The 12,863-nt window shown below is 40.8% G+C and overlaps 1 protein-coding gene across 1 annotated transcript; it reads right to left on the reverse strand.

Annotated features, from left to right (window-relative positions):
- Positions 1-1,459: 1,459 nt before the first annotated feature.
- LOC112948941 (estradiol 17-beta-dehydrogenase 11-like) lies at positions 1,460-12,232 on the reverse strand. The gene is made up of 7 exons (XM_026041286.1): positions 11,862-12,232; positions 8,551-8,658; positions 7,762-7,893; positions 6,080-6,186; positions 4,584-4,721; positions 4,122-4,238; positions 1,460-2,746 (listed from the first exon to the last, which is right to left on the reverse strand). Exons 1-7 carry the CDS (start codon positions 12,069-12,071, stop codon positions 2,665-2,667), a joined length of 894 nt encoding a protein of 297 aa, XP_025897071.1. The 5' UTR covers positions 12,072-12,232; the 3' UTR covers positions 1,460-2,664.
- Positions 12,233-12,863: the final 631 nt, after the last annotated feature.

The following is a 12,863-nucleotide window of genomic DNA, read 5'->3' on the forward strand; positions in this document are numbered from 1 at the left end:
TCTGACGCCGCTTCCCGGCTTGACCTCGGCGCTGCCGACTGCTCCGGAGGTGGGTACGGTGGCTGACCCCGGCTACTGCTGTGGGACCTGCTCTGCAATCCTCCTTTTGGGAACTGTGGGGCAGTGCCCTGTCGGTGGGGTGCCTGCCTCGCCGTAACCCTTAGCTCTTGGCTTGCCCTCTTGTGCAGTGCCTCTCCAGACCGGCTGCTCCCTGGCACCTGCAAGGGGAAGAGCAAGTATGGGGAGATGAAGACTGCAATCACACAAAACTATTATTGGTAAGGCATCTTGAAAATCATCTTGTTTATTTCTGTCTACACCAAGCACAAATGAGTGGGAGTGGCTTTTCAGGGTAGAATATCTTCAGTCTGGTGTATGCTTGTTGCCAGAGATGGAAGGATAGCTTTAAAAAATTTCTTTTTAACATTAGAAAAGGAACACAGCAAGTATTTATCCACTGAAGAAACCAGGCTAATAACTGTGAACCACAAAATACTTGGCCATCCACTGCCCCTTTGATAGAAATCCAAGCCAGTGAGCTTTGAGGTATCAAGTTTCGAACAGATGGTAGTGTCCTGGCAAGGAAGAATTTGCTCCACAGATGTGTAATATCTAAAATACAATTCATCGTACTGTTCAGTCATTTTCCTATTAGTTTTGGAGGAGGACTATAGTTTCCTGAAGCAGACGCAGCATGTGACCTCATTAAGCAGGCAAAACAAAGAATTTTGCATTCAAAACAGCAGGACAGAACACATGGAGTTTCTTAACAGGCTTGGTATTAATTGTGGAAAACTTAAGCAAATCTGTTGCAAAAAGTTTGTGAACTGAGCTTAGTCCTCCAGGAATACATTTCATACACATTTCAGGAATACAAGACACAGAATCAAAGATGAGGCGAATCTCAGCTCTGATAAATTGGCCCTGTTTGTAGCTTCTCTCTGGCAGAGCTGCAGGATTTGGTCTAAGTGTGCCTGTGTTTACTGGCAAAATTGCCTTATTTTCTTTTTTTTTTTTTCCAAAACATAATTATGTCTTCTGTAGGATATTATCTAATTATTTGAGCAAAAATAAATGACTTGGAAGCCTGTGCTCTCTGACTGTGATTAATTTCAGAAGTTAATTCTCACTGACTGTCATTATGATGAGCTCTCAAGTATTTAGTGTACTTGAGAGTACATTAAAAATGAGTTCAAAATGAGTTTGGGGATGAGTTAGTTATGTATGGTATCTATGGTTTAGTTTTGAGCTGCAGTGAATGCATTAATTAGTTTAAGTTTAGACTTATTTGTGACTTTCTAGTTTGCCCATTGAGGATTTATCTTATATTCTATGTGGATGTAGAAGCTCTATGGGCTTCAGTGGAGTTGTTTTCTTCTCTAGAGAAGACTGTTATTTTAGATGCCAGTTTCTGCAGTGCTGAAAGGGTCATCCCTCCCACCTGCCACAAACACACCCACTGCACGTGCATGAAGTCTGTCCAGTCTAAGTATATCCTTGTTATCTTCTTTAACACATGTGTCTGAGTACTTAGATAAATTACAGATTTATTAGGTTGAATTATTTGTCGTGTAGAATAAGAACAATAATATTCTGTTTTTTTTCAGCGTTCTTAGGAGATGAGTCATTTTTCTAGCATATATGAGAAGAGGTAAGGCCTCCAGTGATTTGCAGAGAAATACTATAGTGATTTCACAGGAAGGCATTTTAAAGATTTCTGAGAATTAGAGAGAAGCAATTTGATAAAATGTACCACAAAATAGTCAAGTGCAGAAGATTTCATCTATGTTTTAAGCAGATTTTTTCCTATGCAGGAAAAGCAAGTGTCTTTAGTCATTTTCCTGCCTCCCTCTGATGTCTAATTTTTGCTCTCAAGCCTCAACAAATGCAGGAAAGGTTCAAGTGCTGTAGCTGCTAAACAAATATCTACATTTTTTTCCTAATTGTAGATCACAGCATGTGCATTTTATTTTTTTGTAGAAATTCATATCCTGCTGAAATCTTGGCTCAGATTCACGGCTCAGCTCTCCTACGAGCAGAGCCATCTCAATTGCAAGCATCCAAATTGCCACAGCTTCTGTCTAGTAAAGCTTCACACTTAGCTTTCTAGTTTCAGTTTCAGCTCAGGTCTGCACAAACTTGAGTGTGAATTTTGTTTTGACTGGATTGTCCTCATTTTGAAGAAAAAAGAAAAAAAAAAAGTGTATTATATGAGATTAACCCCTTTTAGTATACCTAGAATTCTACCAAAATGAGCTTCTAAAACATGGGTAGAAGCTTAACTTCTCGATGGGCAGCTTCTCTCCATGGGAAACTATCAAGGTCAAGAACTCTTTATTCTGCATAAGTTGTGCCAACTGTGCTAATACGTAACCTTGATTGAAAGGCTACATTACTGCGGGTACTTGCCATGGAATTGTGACCTTTTGGAAACAGAAAATGATAAATTCAGGTGAAATAGCATGCCTTTACTTGCTGATGAGTACTGATTAATGTATTGGCAGACAATCCTTTTACACTGATAAGCTGTGCTTTAGGCAGACTGGAAGATGGTGGCTGGGGAGTGTTTGTGTTCTGTTTTGCTCTAAATCAAAGCAACCGAACTAAAATCAGCACTTGTTCTGTTTTCACTCATGATATGGTACAAGGGGAAGCGGTTCCTTCTCAGTGTTTGTTTCTAACAACCGCATCGAACGTAATAGAATCCATTTTTTTCAGAACTTTCAAAGCACGCTCTGGAAACAACCTGAAAGAGATAATAACATGAAATTAGATCTACAGTAAAATAGGAAATTATGGAAAAAGCTGCATAACAAGTTAGAGGAGAGCTGGTCTAGAAGCAAAATGTATGCACACATACTGATCAACTTGATAGCTGAAACAAGGAATATTTCCAAAGACTATATGTACACCTCAAGTCTTTTTCTAGATTTAACTCTGATTTAACTCTACATTTAACCTCTGTTCTTTGATTAAGATTTCAAGATAGGACTTTGGCTGCAATGCTGCTGAAGGATCAAATGTGGTTTAATACAGAACAGACAAGTGCATGAGGGTTTTCTGTCTTTGACAAGAAGCAAGCTGATGAAATGATCTGATACTAAATATATGAGTGATATGAGATGTAGTTTCTTTTCTGAGGATTTCTCTTCCTTTTGTTCTAAATTTTGTCTATTTGTTCCCCATGTCCTAAATACACATACTTTGAAAATTTGTTTTCTGAAGGGTTTTGATAGCTTTTGCTCTAGCTCCTCAACAAAATAAATGGTATTATATTGAGACTGTGTGAGATTTTTTGTTAAGTTAAACCCAGGTTTGTCAGGTTACTACAAACTGTTTCTTTGGACTCTATAGAAGTTAACTGAAAAGTTTTATTAGTTGTTCTGATGTGAATTCTAGGTCTTGGTCATCAACTCCGGTGATAACACTGGAAGCTCTTCAAAGATACTGCCTCAGCCTCTGTGGCCTAAATCTTCTGAGGTTAAAAAAAAAAGAAAGGAGAACTAATAAGCAGCAGTTCTATAGCCCATTCTGAAACTTCTCTGAGGCTACTGGTTTAGAGAAATGTGGATGGAAAGTACCTAGCTGTTAAGCAGAATGCATTCTTCTCCTTTTCTCCCCCTGTCAGGCCCTTAGCTGTGTTAACTATTATGTAGTTACTTGGGAAAAAGTGTCCCTCAAGAGTGAAGATGAGGATCAAAACAATCCTCCTGTGCATAAATTCTACTGGTCTCGTGGGAAACATGCCCTCTCCTACTTCATTGCCTTGGAACTTGGTCTTTTTGTACACTGCAAACTTTTTCAACATACGTTTAAAAAATTAAAATCTCCCCTACAGATATACACAGTCGAGTCAGGACAGGCGTACTGATGCCAAACACAGTATGAGCATAATAATGGAAAATAAATTATGCTAGAGTGAATATTTATTTCTGAAGTCTAAAGATAAATCCCATAGAAGGGAAATGCTATGCTGCCAAAACTGTTTTTTACTACCGTGAGAGCAAAATGCACCATCTCCTACCATAAAGCTTAAATTAGAATTTTAAAAGTTTGATGCCTGTATCCTTGAAGGTAATGATCTTGGGTCTGTTTTTAGTGTTTTTCCTTCTGATACTCACTTTTCAAAGAATAATGCAATTTTTAGACTTGGAGGAGCAAAAATCATTTTCTGATTGGTCAGTATTCCTTCCATCAATTTGTCTACAACTTCTGGAATTTCCAAAATATTTCCAAGCCTAAAATGAAAGGGAAACATAAAGTGACATGAGTAAAACATGGCATATGGCAAGGGAAGGGGGCCTGTGGAACTTGAAGCAGGATATGTCAAAGACTCATCATGATGACAGGTTCTTCAAATACAACTGTATTATATTATAAAAATCTTATGTTTATATTTATATTATATAAAAATTTTATATAAAAATTTTATATAAAAGTTGTATTAACCAGTACAGTTGAGTACCAGAGCTGAAGCAGGGATGTATATATTATAAACATATATATACACATATATATACATATAAATATTTAAATATATATAAATATATATAAAAAATTTGAAATTTCTCTTGTAACTTTACCTTGAGCTTGGATTTTTCACAAAGCCAGTATTTACAAAAACTGGACAAAGACAAGATGTTTTTATTCCATCCTTCCCCAACGTAGACAGTTCTTCTGTTAGAGCTTTATGAAATCCAACTGCAGCAAATTTGCTTGAACTAGGCAGGGAGAAGAAGGGGGAAAAAAGCATTAATGTGAAGGCAGGATTCCTGTTTCTAATTTTATACCAACTAAAACTGACTGAAAAAAATTGTGGCAAAACTGATGGTTTGGGAAAAAAAAAAAATTAATCTACCTGAGCGACGTGGACAGGACTAATTCTAACTTTGCCTATGCCACAGTAGAGTCCTGAGTTAAATATTGCTACCAAGGTAAAAAAACATGGAAATAAGGTGGATACCTTTCTCAAAAAGTCAGCTTAGTGGTAAACAGTCTGAAGAATGTTAAAAATTCTTAGAAAATAATAATAAAAATTGCAAGTCTATGGAGTTTGCCTTTCTCAAATGTCAGATGCAGTTTCCATTTTACAAAGTCAGCATGAGGTGTCTACAAATTCTGATAGCGGAAAAAAAATCTCACTATGCAATAAAATCTGATGATGGAATTCAGCGTAAGTTTAAAATTAAGGAGGCTGCAGACAATAGAAACAGAGAACAACCATCTACTGTTTCTTGTAACACAAGGAAGTATCATGTGATGTTTACACACAAGGTTTAAAATAAAGAACCATTATGCCCACAGCATGCAGGAGAGTATTGCCTCAGAAGTTTGTGGGGGCCAACAGAATAAATCGGCTCCTAACTCCTGTAAAATGAGAGGTGTCTATTTAGGATCATTAGGTTTGGCTTTATAATCCAGGTAAAACCCCTGACGCAGGAGTTACCAAATTGCCATCAATGGCTATAGGAGATGGAGCATATAACAAGAAAGATTGCTTCATCCTGAACCACTATCACAGAGAGGTTTTACTCTGATCCAGTATGTACATTTTTACATTGATATAACACAATTTTCTTGATTGTTTCATGTGCTTCTAGTGGGTACATCAAACTCTAAGTTGTCAGATAGATTGTTAACAGCACTAAATATTAACATTTTGTGCTTTAAATGTTATTCTGGAGGGCGTTTGTTTGTTTATTTGTTTTTAAGAGACGGCTTTATAAGAGGGAGCTTACAACCTTACCTTGCATAGACAAAACCTGTATGCTTAAACAGAAGGTGTAGTCTGCCTTCTCAAACATGTCCACTCTCTACTTACTGAAAAATAAGTATAAATTTCAACAAGATGATTTCTCAAGCACTGTTCCTTCAAGGAAGGATTGCTCCTGATTGAATTAGAAATCCCTCTGTGTTAACATGTTGTCCCTCCGTATTAACATGTTGTTTGTTTTTTTCTTAGCATCATCTTTGGGCAACACATTTTCAAATTTGAAGACTCTCTGTTATGCCGTGTTTGTTGATGGGGCAGCAACATTTGGAAAAAAATGAAGAGGACCTAGTATTTTAAGTCACTCACCAGTAAGCCAGCATGAAAGAAGTTACAGCGTGACCTGCTGCGGAAGCCACAGTGACAATATGACCATAATTGTTGTCCATCATTGCTGGCAGAAAAGCTTTTGTTGTCTTAAAAGGATAAAAAAGGTAGAAATGGGAGGGAGAGAGAACAATGTTGTCTCAGGCATGTTCCACAGCAATTATTTGTATATAAATGACTAAAAATGTTGTGTATTCTTTTAGAATTTCACAGAGAAGAGATTAGATTTTTCAGCTGCTATATCCCAATACTGGCACCTAAGATTGGTATCATTTAATACGATTTTGAAAAACACGGATACTACCTTTTCCCAGTTTCACTGATAATGTTTTCAACCTTTTTTTTTCTTTGTTTTTTGAAGGATATTTTTCTTGTGCTCTTTCTTAGGCGTAAGTTGACAGTGTGTACAATAAAATTTCTCAATATGTAACTTGGCTTTTCTTTCATTGCAAACAAAAAGTCTTTACTACCTGTAACTCTGCCTTTTATAATCCCTGCTAAAATCTCCTCCCACTCCATGGCTGGGATTAGCTGTTGTACCAAGGACCCAAGTTGCCCTTTGTCCAAAAATACTCAACTACATAACCCTGACTCAGACTGCTCAGAAAAAGCAGTGCGAAAATCTGCAAAGAGATAGAAAGGTAAAAGTAACAGGAGGAGGACAGGTAAGCGTGTATCTGTTCAGGGATCCACTAGGTAAAAGAGTGTCCCAGGAGGATGTAAAGCCCTGCAGGCAGTCAGCCCAAGGCTACTAGATGGGTTGGTGGGCACCGTGAAGGTGGATCCAAGAGGTCGGAGCCACGGGTGTTGCTGGAGCAGGGGACACACGGCTCAGCAATGCTGGGGAGCTCAGCTTGGGCGCTGCAGGGCCAACCTCCTCCTGTCCTGCTTGGCCAGCAAGGACCCTTTCAGTGGTCCTTTGGTGTGTTTCAGCCAAAAAAAGAATTATTCTGCATTTTTAGGCTGTGTAGATGCTGCTGACAGAGTCTCTGCCCTTGGCTAAAGGCACAAACCCCAAAGGAAACCTTAAATACTCCTATAGATCACAATAGCCCATGTCGCATGTAAAGCTGTCACTGCTTAACTAACACGTGGAAAAGAAAGAAGGGGAAAACTGGACAGGTCTCAGAACAGCAGGATGCTAGTGTTGCTCAACCAGTTGAAGGAGACGGGTGTTTAATGTTTTCTCATATTATGCACAAGGAGGAAATCAGGGAGTGCCCGTTTTCAAAAATGTAGTTATATGGATAAGCCGTGACCACTCCTTTCGGAGGCATAGGCAATTGTGCATGATTAAATGTGGTAACAACTAGAGTAATACAATGTTAGGGAATCAAGTAGCGTAAGATTTTATGGCTCATGTAATATTATCTCACATGCTGAAGAATTTTAAAGCTATTAAATATTTTACCTAACATAGCCACTGTGGACCTGGATGACAAGGGCATGTGAAGGAACTGCACATCCTTTTAACTGTAAAATGTACACTTCCTTGCTTCTCATTTGTCCCATACTTAGCAACTTGCTTTTCTATTTAGTACTTTAACTGTGCTATGTAAAACAGAAACATAATTTCAAAGCACACATACGTATTTTAAGATAATCAATGCTCTAAACTTGAATCGTTTATAATATATACACAAAAAAATGCTAGTGACCCTTACCCAGAAGTGAGCGAGAATGTTCACTTCAAACATTTTTTCAATTTCTCCGTCTTGAGTTGAGAGCAGGTCTGCAGTTGTAATCACACCAGCATTATTCACCAGGATGGAGACATCTCCAATGTCTTTTTTCACCTTAATAGACAGAATGTAAAGATGCTGTCATTCACTGTCAAAAAAAAACATATATTACAAAAGCAGCTGTGTAACTAGTTTCAGATTTAGACTTGCTTTTGAAGGGAAAGATCACGCTAAATATCCCGATTTTATAGGACTTACACAGTATAAAGAGAACTGTTGTACATCTTGTGTTCTGCCATTAATTAATCCCAATATTCATAATCTTCTAAACACATTCCCATAAAGTGTGCCCTGTGAGGTCACATTTGGTCCTATGAAAACCCAGAATTATTTGAGCCATTGGACTCATATTCTCAGCTGCGATAGTATTCAAAAGCCCTTGGTACTCTCTGTGTGTTGTACAGGATAACAAAGGGAAAAAGTTCTTTAACGGTTTTTAAAGTCTGAAGAACAAACTCTGAACAGGGCATGATACTCAGGGGGCTTATGAAAGAGGACAAACGTGGCTGCACTATGTGAACAGAGTGTTACATTACTCTTCGTACAGAGAGCAGTAAAAAAAGGGTAATATTTCAGGGACTTGAAAGATGAGAGAGAGACAATGAAACAGAAAAAGAGGGAGAGAGAGAGGCACCTCATGTTTTGTTTTCTGTGTTTTGGCAAACCAAGGGTGTCTGTGTCAATCTTACAACAGGCAACTCTTCTTTGTACCTTTTCTGCAGTACTGTAGACTTCCTCCTTTTTGCTGCAGTCCACCACAAAAGCGTAAACAGTGGCGCCCAGCCTCTTGCATTCCTCTGCTGTGCTCTCAATGCCATGCTGCAAGAGGGAGAGAGAAGAATTTACTCAATTGCACCTTGACCACGTTCTGTCCTTTGGACATCACTGCAGATAAGCTGAAGGTTAAAGGTGTATCCACACTGTGTAACTGTTTTTAATCCTCTTTTAGCATTCAGGGTTCCATAGAGAAAGGAATGTAGCCAGGATTTCTAGGAGAACCAGTATTCTTACCTTATATTTAGGACGTAGACTGACTGCTGGCAAGGCAATGTGGTGATGCAAGTGCCTTGGCCTTGGTAAAGCTCATTTATCCAGACTATAGAAAGGGGACAGTGACTTTTGAAGCACAGCAGGTGGACAGCCCAACTCTAAGCAGCGCTTTTAATTGGACTTTTCTTTTATCAAAAATCCAATTACAACTTGGAGATATAAAAAAGTGGGCCTACAATTTTAAATATTAATTGGTTGGTTGTGAGAAGACAGGAGTGTTTCATGTCTACAATTGCAGATAGACATTATTTATGAGAACAGTATTGGACAAATGCGCAACGGATTTCTTAAGCTGAGTTGGCTGTGGCTGTGGACACTGCCTACCCAGAACGAAGGACTCAAAACGTGGTTCCAGTGGAGAGACAGACCTCAAGGACTACTCCTTGAAAACAAGTACGATTTTTTTACTGAAATGAATAAAAAAGTATAAAAGTCTGTCTGTCCATCTGAGTTGTTTTTCACTATTTTGTTTTAAGCCCTGTTCTTCCCTTTCCTTTAAAAAATAACTCTGTTTTTGAGTGGGTATTCTCTATAGTCCTGGCCTAGAAGAGAGAACTTTCCCTTTAGAAAAAAAGAATTTAGGGTCAAATGGTCTCAGTTAAAAACATCTCAGTGCCATTTCGCTATCAAATGGGGGGGTGGGAGGGGAAAGAGGAAAAAGATCATAACTGTTTTAGGGAAAAATGATGCTAAAATCGACAACATATAAATTTCTATAAATGGAGGATGGTGCTGAAGTAAATCCACTGCAAACAGAGACATTTTTTACAGGGATCTGAGGGATTTGGCTTTCTGTTCCAAGTGTCCATTCTGTTCATGGGCACTCCGATCATAGCTCTTCTCCCAGCTCACTCCCGAAAACAACTGTTCACTGCAGCACACAAAATGTGAGAAATTCCAAACTTAGATATGTATTTTAAGGTTTTAATTAAGTTGCTTCAGTTATGCAATAATCCATATACCAGCCACAACCACGTAGCAACCGCACCGCTATGCAGCCTTGGTGATATAAAGGGAGGGCATAAAACAAATGAGTTAGAAGAGGATGTGGCTGAAAATAATACATATTTAGGCTGGCCAACGATATGCATAGTTTCACAGCCCTTACATGTACGTTTCCATAGCTGCAATCTAGCAGTGACTTGCAGACTGCAGTTCCTCTACAGCTAGTAGGAATTTAGCCAAGAACCCCGGAGCTAAATCCTCACAGGTCAAAAGGCAAGTGTGAAAACACGAACAACCTACTTCACTTTATTTTTACAGAATTGTGTGCTTCCTTAAGAAATACCTGTAAAACTGGGAAGAGCAGGTTTAATTCATGGCCTTTAACTCAAACCTTTAACCTTTAACTCAAAGGCCGTGAATTAAAAAAAAATACTTCTGTGCAAACACATTTTGTCCATTAGATAAGAAAACTGTGCTGCCAGATGGCACTGCCTTTTTCAAAGGAACAACAAAGCTTCCACATTCTTAAGGCATGCTGGTTTTACAGGTTTTTACTTGGGAGAACTTAATATGCTGGGCACAGAGCAGGCTGCCCTTATCCCTGTGGCAGAGGAGGGATGAACTTGTACTTGGGCACTTATGAGCATAGCAAAATACTGTAAAGGTTTCTCAGCAGTCCTTATGGTCAGGGTAACATGTGCATTATTTCTCAGTAATGCCCTATAATTTCTGCTCAGTTCTCCATTACATGTAAGGTCTTTTGTGCTCAAAGTTGTGGGATTTTTTTGCAGGGGGGACTGCCACTGAAGTTATCTCAGATGGTAAACACAAACTCAGTTATACTCTAGGGTACTGGAATAAATTATATTATGCTATTAGAACTGCTCTTTCCTCATTTTGGGCTGGTTCGCAAGCTGGAGCAGAGGTTTATTCACAGAATTAGGTTTGGGGCAGGCACATATTTTGGTCTTGAATTCTTTCAGTGCAAGTAACACACTTTCACAAGGAGAGATTATGTTCTGTTTCTTGCTTCCCAATTTACATGGTCAAGAAGCTTTGCCTACAAAATTTACCTCACTAACACCTCACACGGATGAAGATAAAGTCCCCCTAAGAGCTACGTATTACAATACTTCTGTAACACCTATATAACAGCTTTCTTAATGATCCAAGATGAAGCTCTTGTTGCTATACACAAATCTCTCACATGACTGAAAGTAAGAAGAAACCTTGATTTTGGTGAAGCAAAAGCTAATACCTGAAAGTTATTACCCAAGTAAGACCTTCCCAGAAGAAAGCTCTTAAGATATAATTGAGCAGTTTGCTCCTAAGATATAATTGAGCAGTTCAGGTGCAAGAAGAGATAACATCAATTAGTCATAACATTGTGATATTAATATTAATATTTTAATGGTTAACATATTAAAGCAGATTTTCCTGTTTATGTTTGCTCTTCATTCTGCAACTAGGAATCAGAACTGCTACAGAATTATGATACTCTGTTGCAAGGACAGAAGACTAACAAAATATGACCATCACTTAGCTACATTTCACTTAGCTATATTTCACTTAGCTACTTCTCATGTCCTCTGATACCATTAAGCAGACACTTCTTCCAGCAACATGTGCCGAGTAGATGGGACTAGAAAACAGCAGGCAGAGCGAGTCCTGCTTTCCTGCAGCGACACGCTTCTCAGGTTATTCTCCTGCCAGCTTAAGCAGCCATTTCACGGGCGCCTTCCTCAGCACCATGCCCCACAGTTGCAGGTATCCTGTGAATGCTGGATGTGGAACCAGCGCTGACCAACCCTGGGCTCTGGCTTAAACTACGGGCGCTGGGTGCCCATATGCTTTGGGGCAGCTGAGGTGAAGCTTTGCTCGCACAGGGATCCCACTTGTTAGTGACCTGACTCTAAGAGCACAGAGGAGGTGCACACTTGTATACGCAGCGACAGAAAAACGTCCCTGTCGGTTCGGCCGGAGCCGCTTGCAGCGTTAGTGAATCAAGCCGTGAAGCTGAGCGTTACCTTGTTGATGTCCCACAGAACCAATCTGCTCTGACGCTTGGCAAACTCACAGGCGGTCGCTCTCCCTATTCCGTGGCCAGCACCCGTGATCAGCACCAGCTCCCCAGAGACCGATTTTCTCTTCACGGGCATAAAAAGCTTGACAAGCGCTTCTAGGTAGGAGTAGATTAGCACTGCTAAAAACACCAGGAATTCCAGAAACAGATTCATTTTTATTTTCTTCCCCCGGGAAAAAAAAAAACAGGTTTTTGTGTTGCTTGGCAGAACTTTAATCCCTCTTGGTAAGGCTGAGGGTTATAATTCAACAGCAGCCAGCAGTCCTCCACTGGAAGTGTCAGGGGTGAATAAGCTTTGACAAATGTCAAAAAAAAAAAAAAAAAAAAAAGGCAGCCAAACCGCGCGGGTTTCAAGGCCTCGGACGCTGCTCGGTGGCCGTGTCTCGCGGCAGGGCGACGAGCCGCCCCTCGGCGCGAGGGTAACGCATCGCACGGCGCCGGTGGGCGGGCGGCTGCCGCCACCGCCCCGTGAGGCGACAACCGCCACCCGCCCCCCCAACCGCCGCCCATGCGCAACGGCCGTAACGGCCGCCAGGGGGCGCGCGCGAGGGCGCAGTTCCGTCCGTGACCGCCAGGGGGCGCTCGCGCCCCTCCACTCCCGTTTGCCAGCCCTTTGGATCTGCCTGTCACGGGCTCCCTGGCCCTGTCCCATGACCCTCACCCTCACCCCCGCTTTGGGGACCCCGGAAAATGGAAGGGGGGGGCGCGATCGCCGAGAGGGGGCCCCCGCGGGCCGCGCGGCGCAGTGTGACATTGACGGAAAGGTGATCGGACCAATCAGAAAACAGAATTCAGGGGGAGGGGCGAGGGGGCGGGGAGTGGGCGGGGCAAAGAGAAGGGCCAGCCAATGGGCGCGAGCGCAGCGTGATTGAGCCTATGAGGGGCGAGCTTGTCAAAAGGGGCGAGGCCGCAGCGCGGCGGCCGTTGGGCGCGTGCGGCGGCCGTT

This window comes from Nothoprocta perdicaria, unplaced genomic scaffold, assembly GCF_003342845.1.
Source record: "Nothoprocta perdicaria isolate Ctin4 unplaced genomic scaffold, notPer1 scaffold_281, whole genome shotgun sequence".
NCBI classification, from domain to species: domain Eukaryota; kingdom Metazoa; phylum Chordata; class Aves; order Tinamiformes; family Tinamidae; genus Nothoprocta; species Nothoprocta perdicaria.

Bases quoted from the DNA above. Each gene is read 5' to 3' on its own strand.
- LOC112948941 (XM_026041286.1), bottom strand. From the start codon at position 12,071: ATGAATCTGTTTCTGGAATTCCTGGTGTTTTTAGCAGTGCTAATCTAC. The intron at 8,659-11,861 runs GTAACGCTCAGC...TCCCTCTTGCAG, and splicing joins TTCTGTGGGACATCAACAAG to CATGGCATTGAGAGCACAGC. The intron at 7,894-8,550 runs GTACAAAGAAGA...CTGTCTATTAAG, and splicing joins TCTACAGTACTGCAGAAAAG to GTGAAAAAAGACATTGGAGA.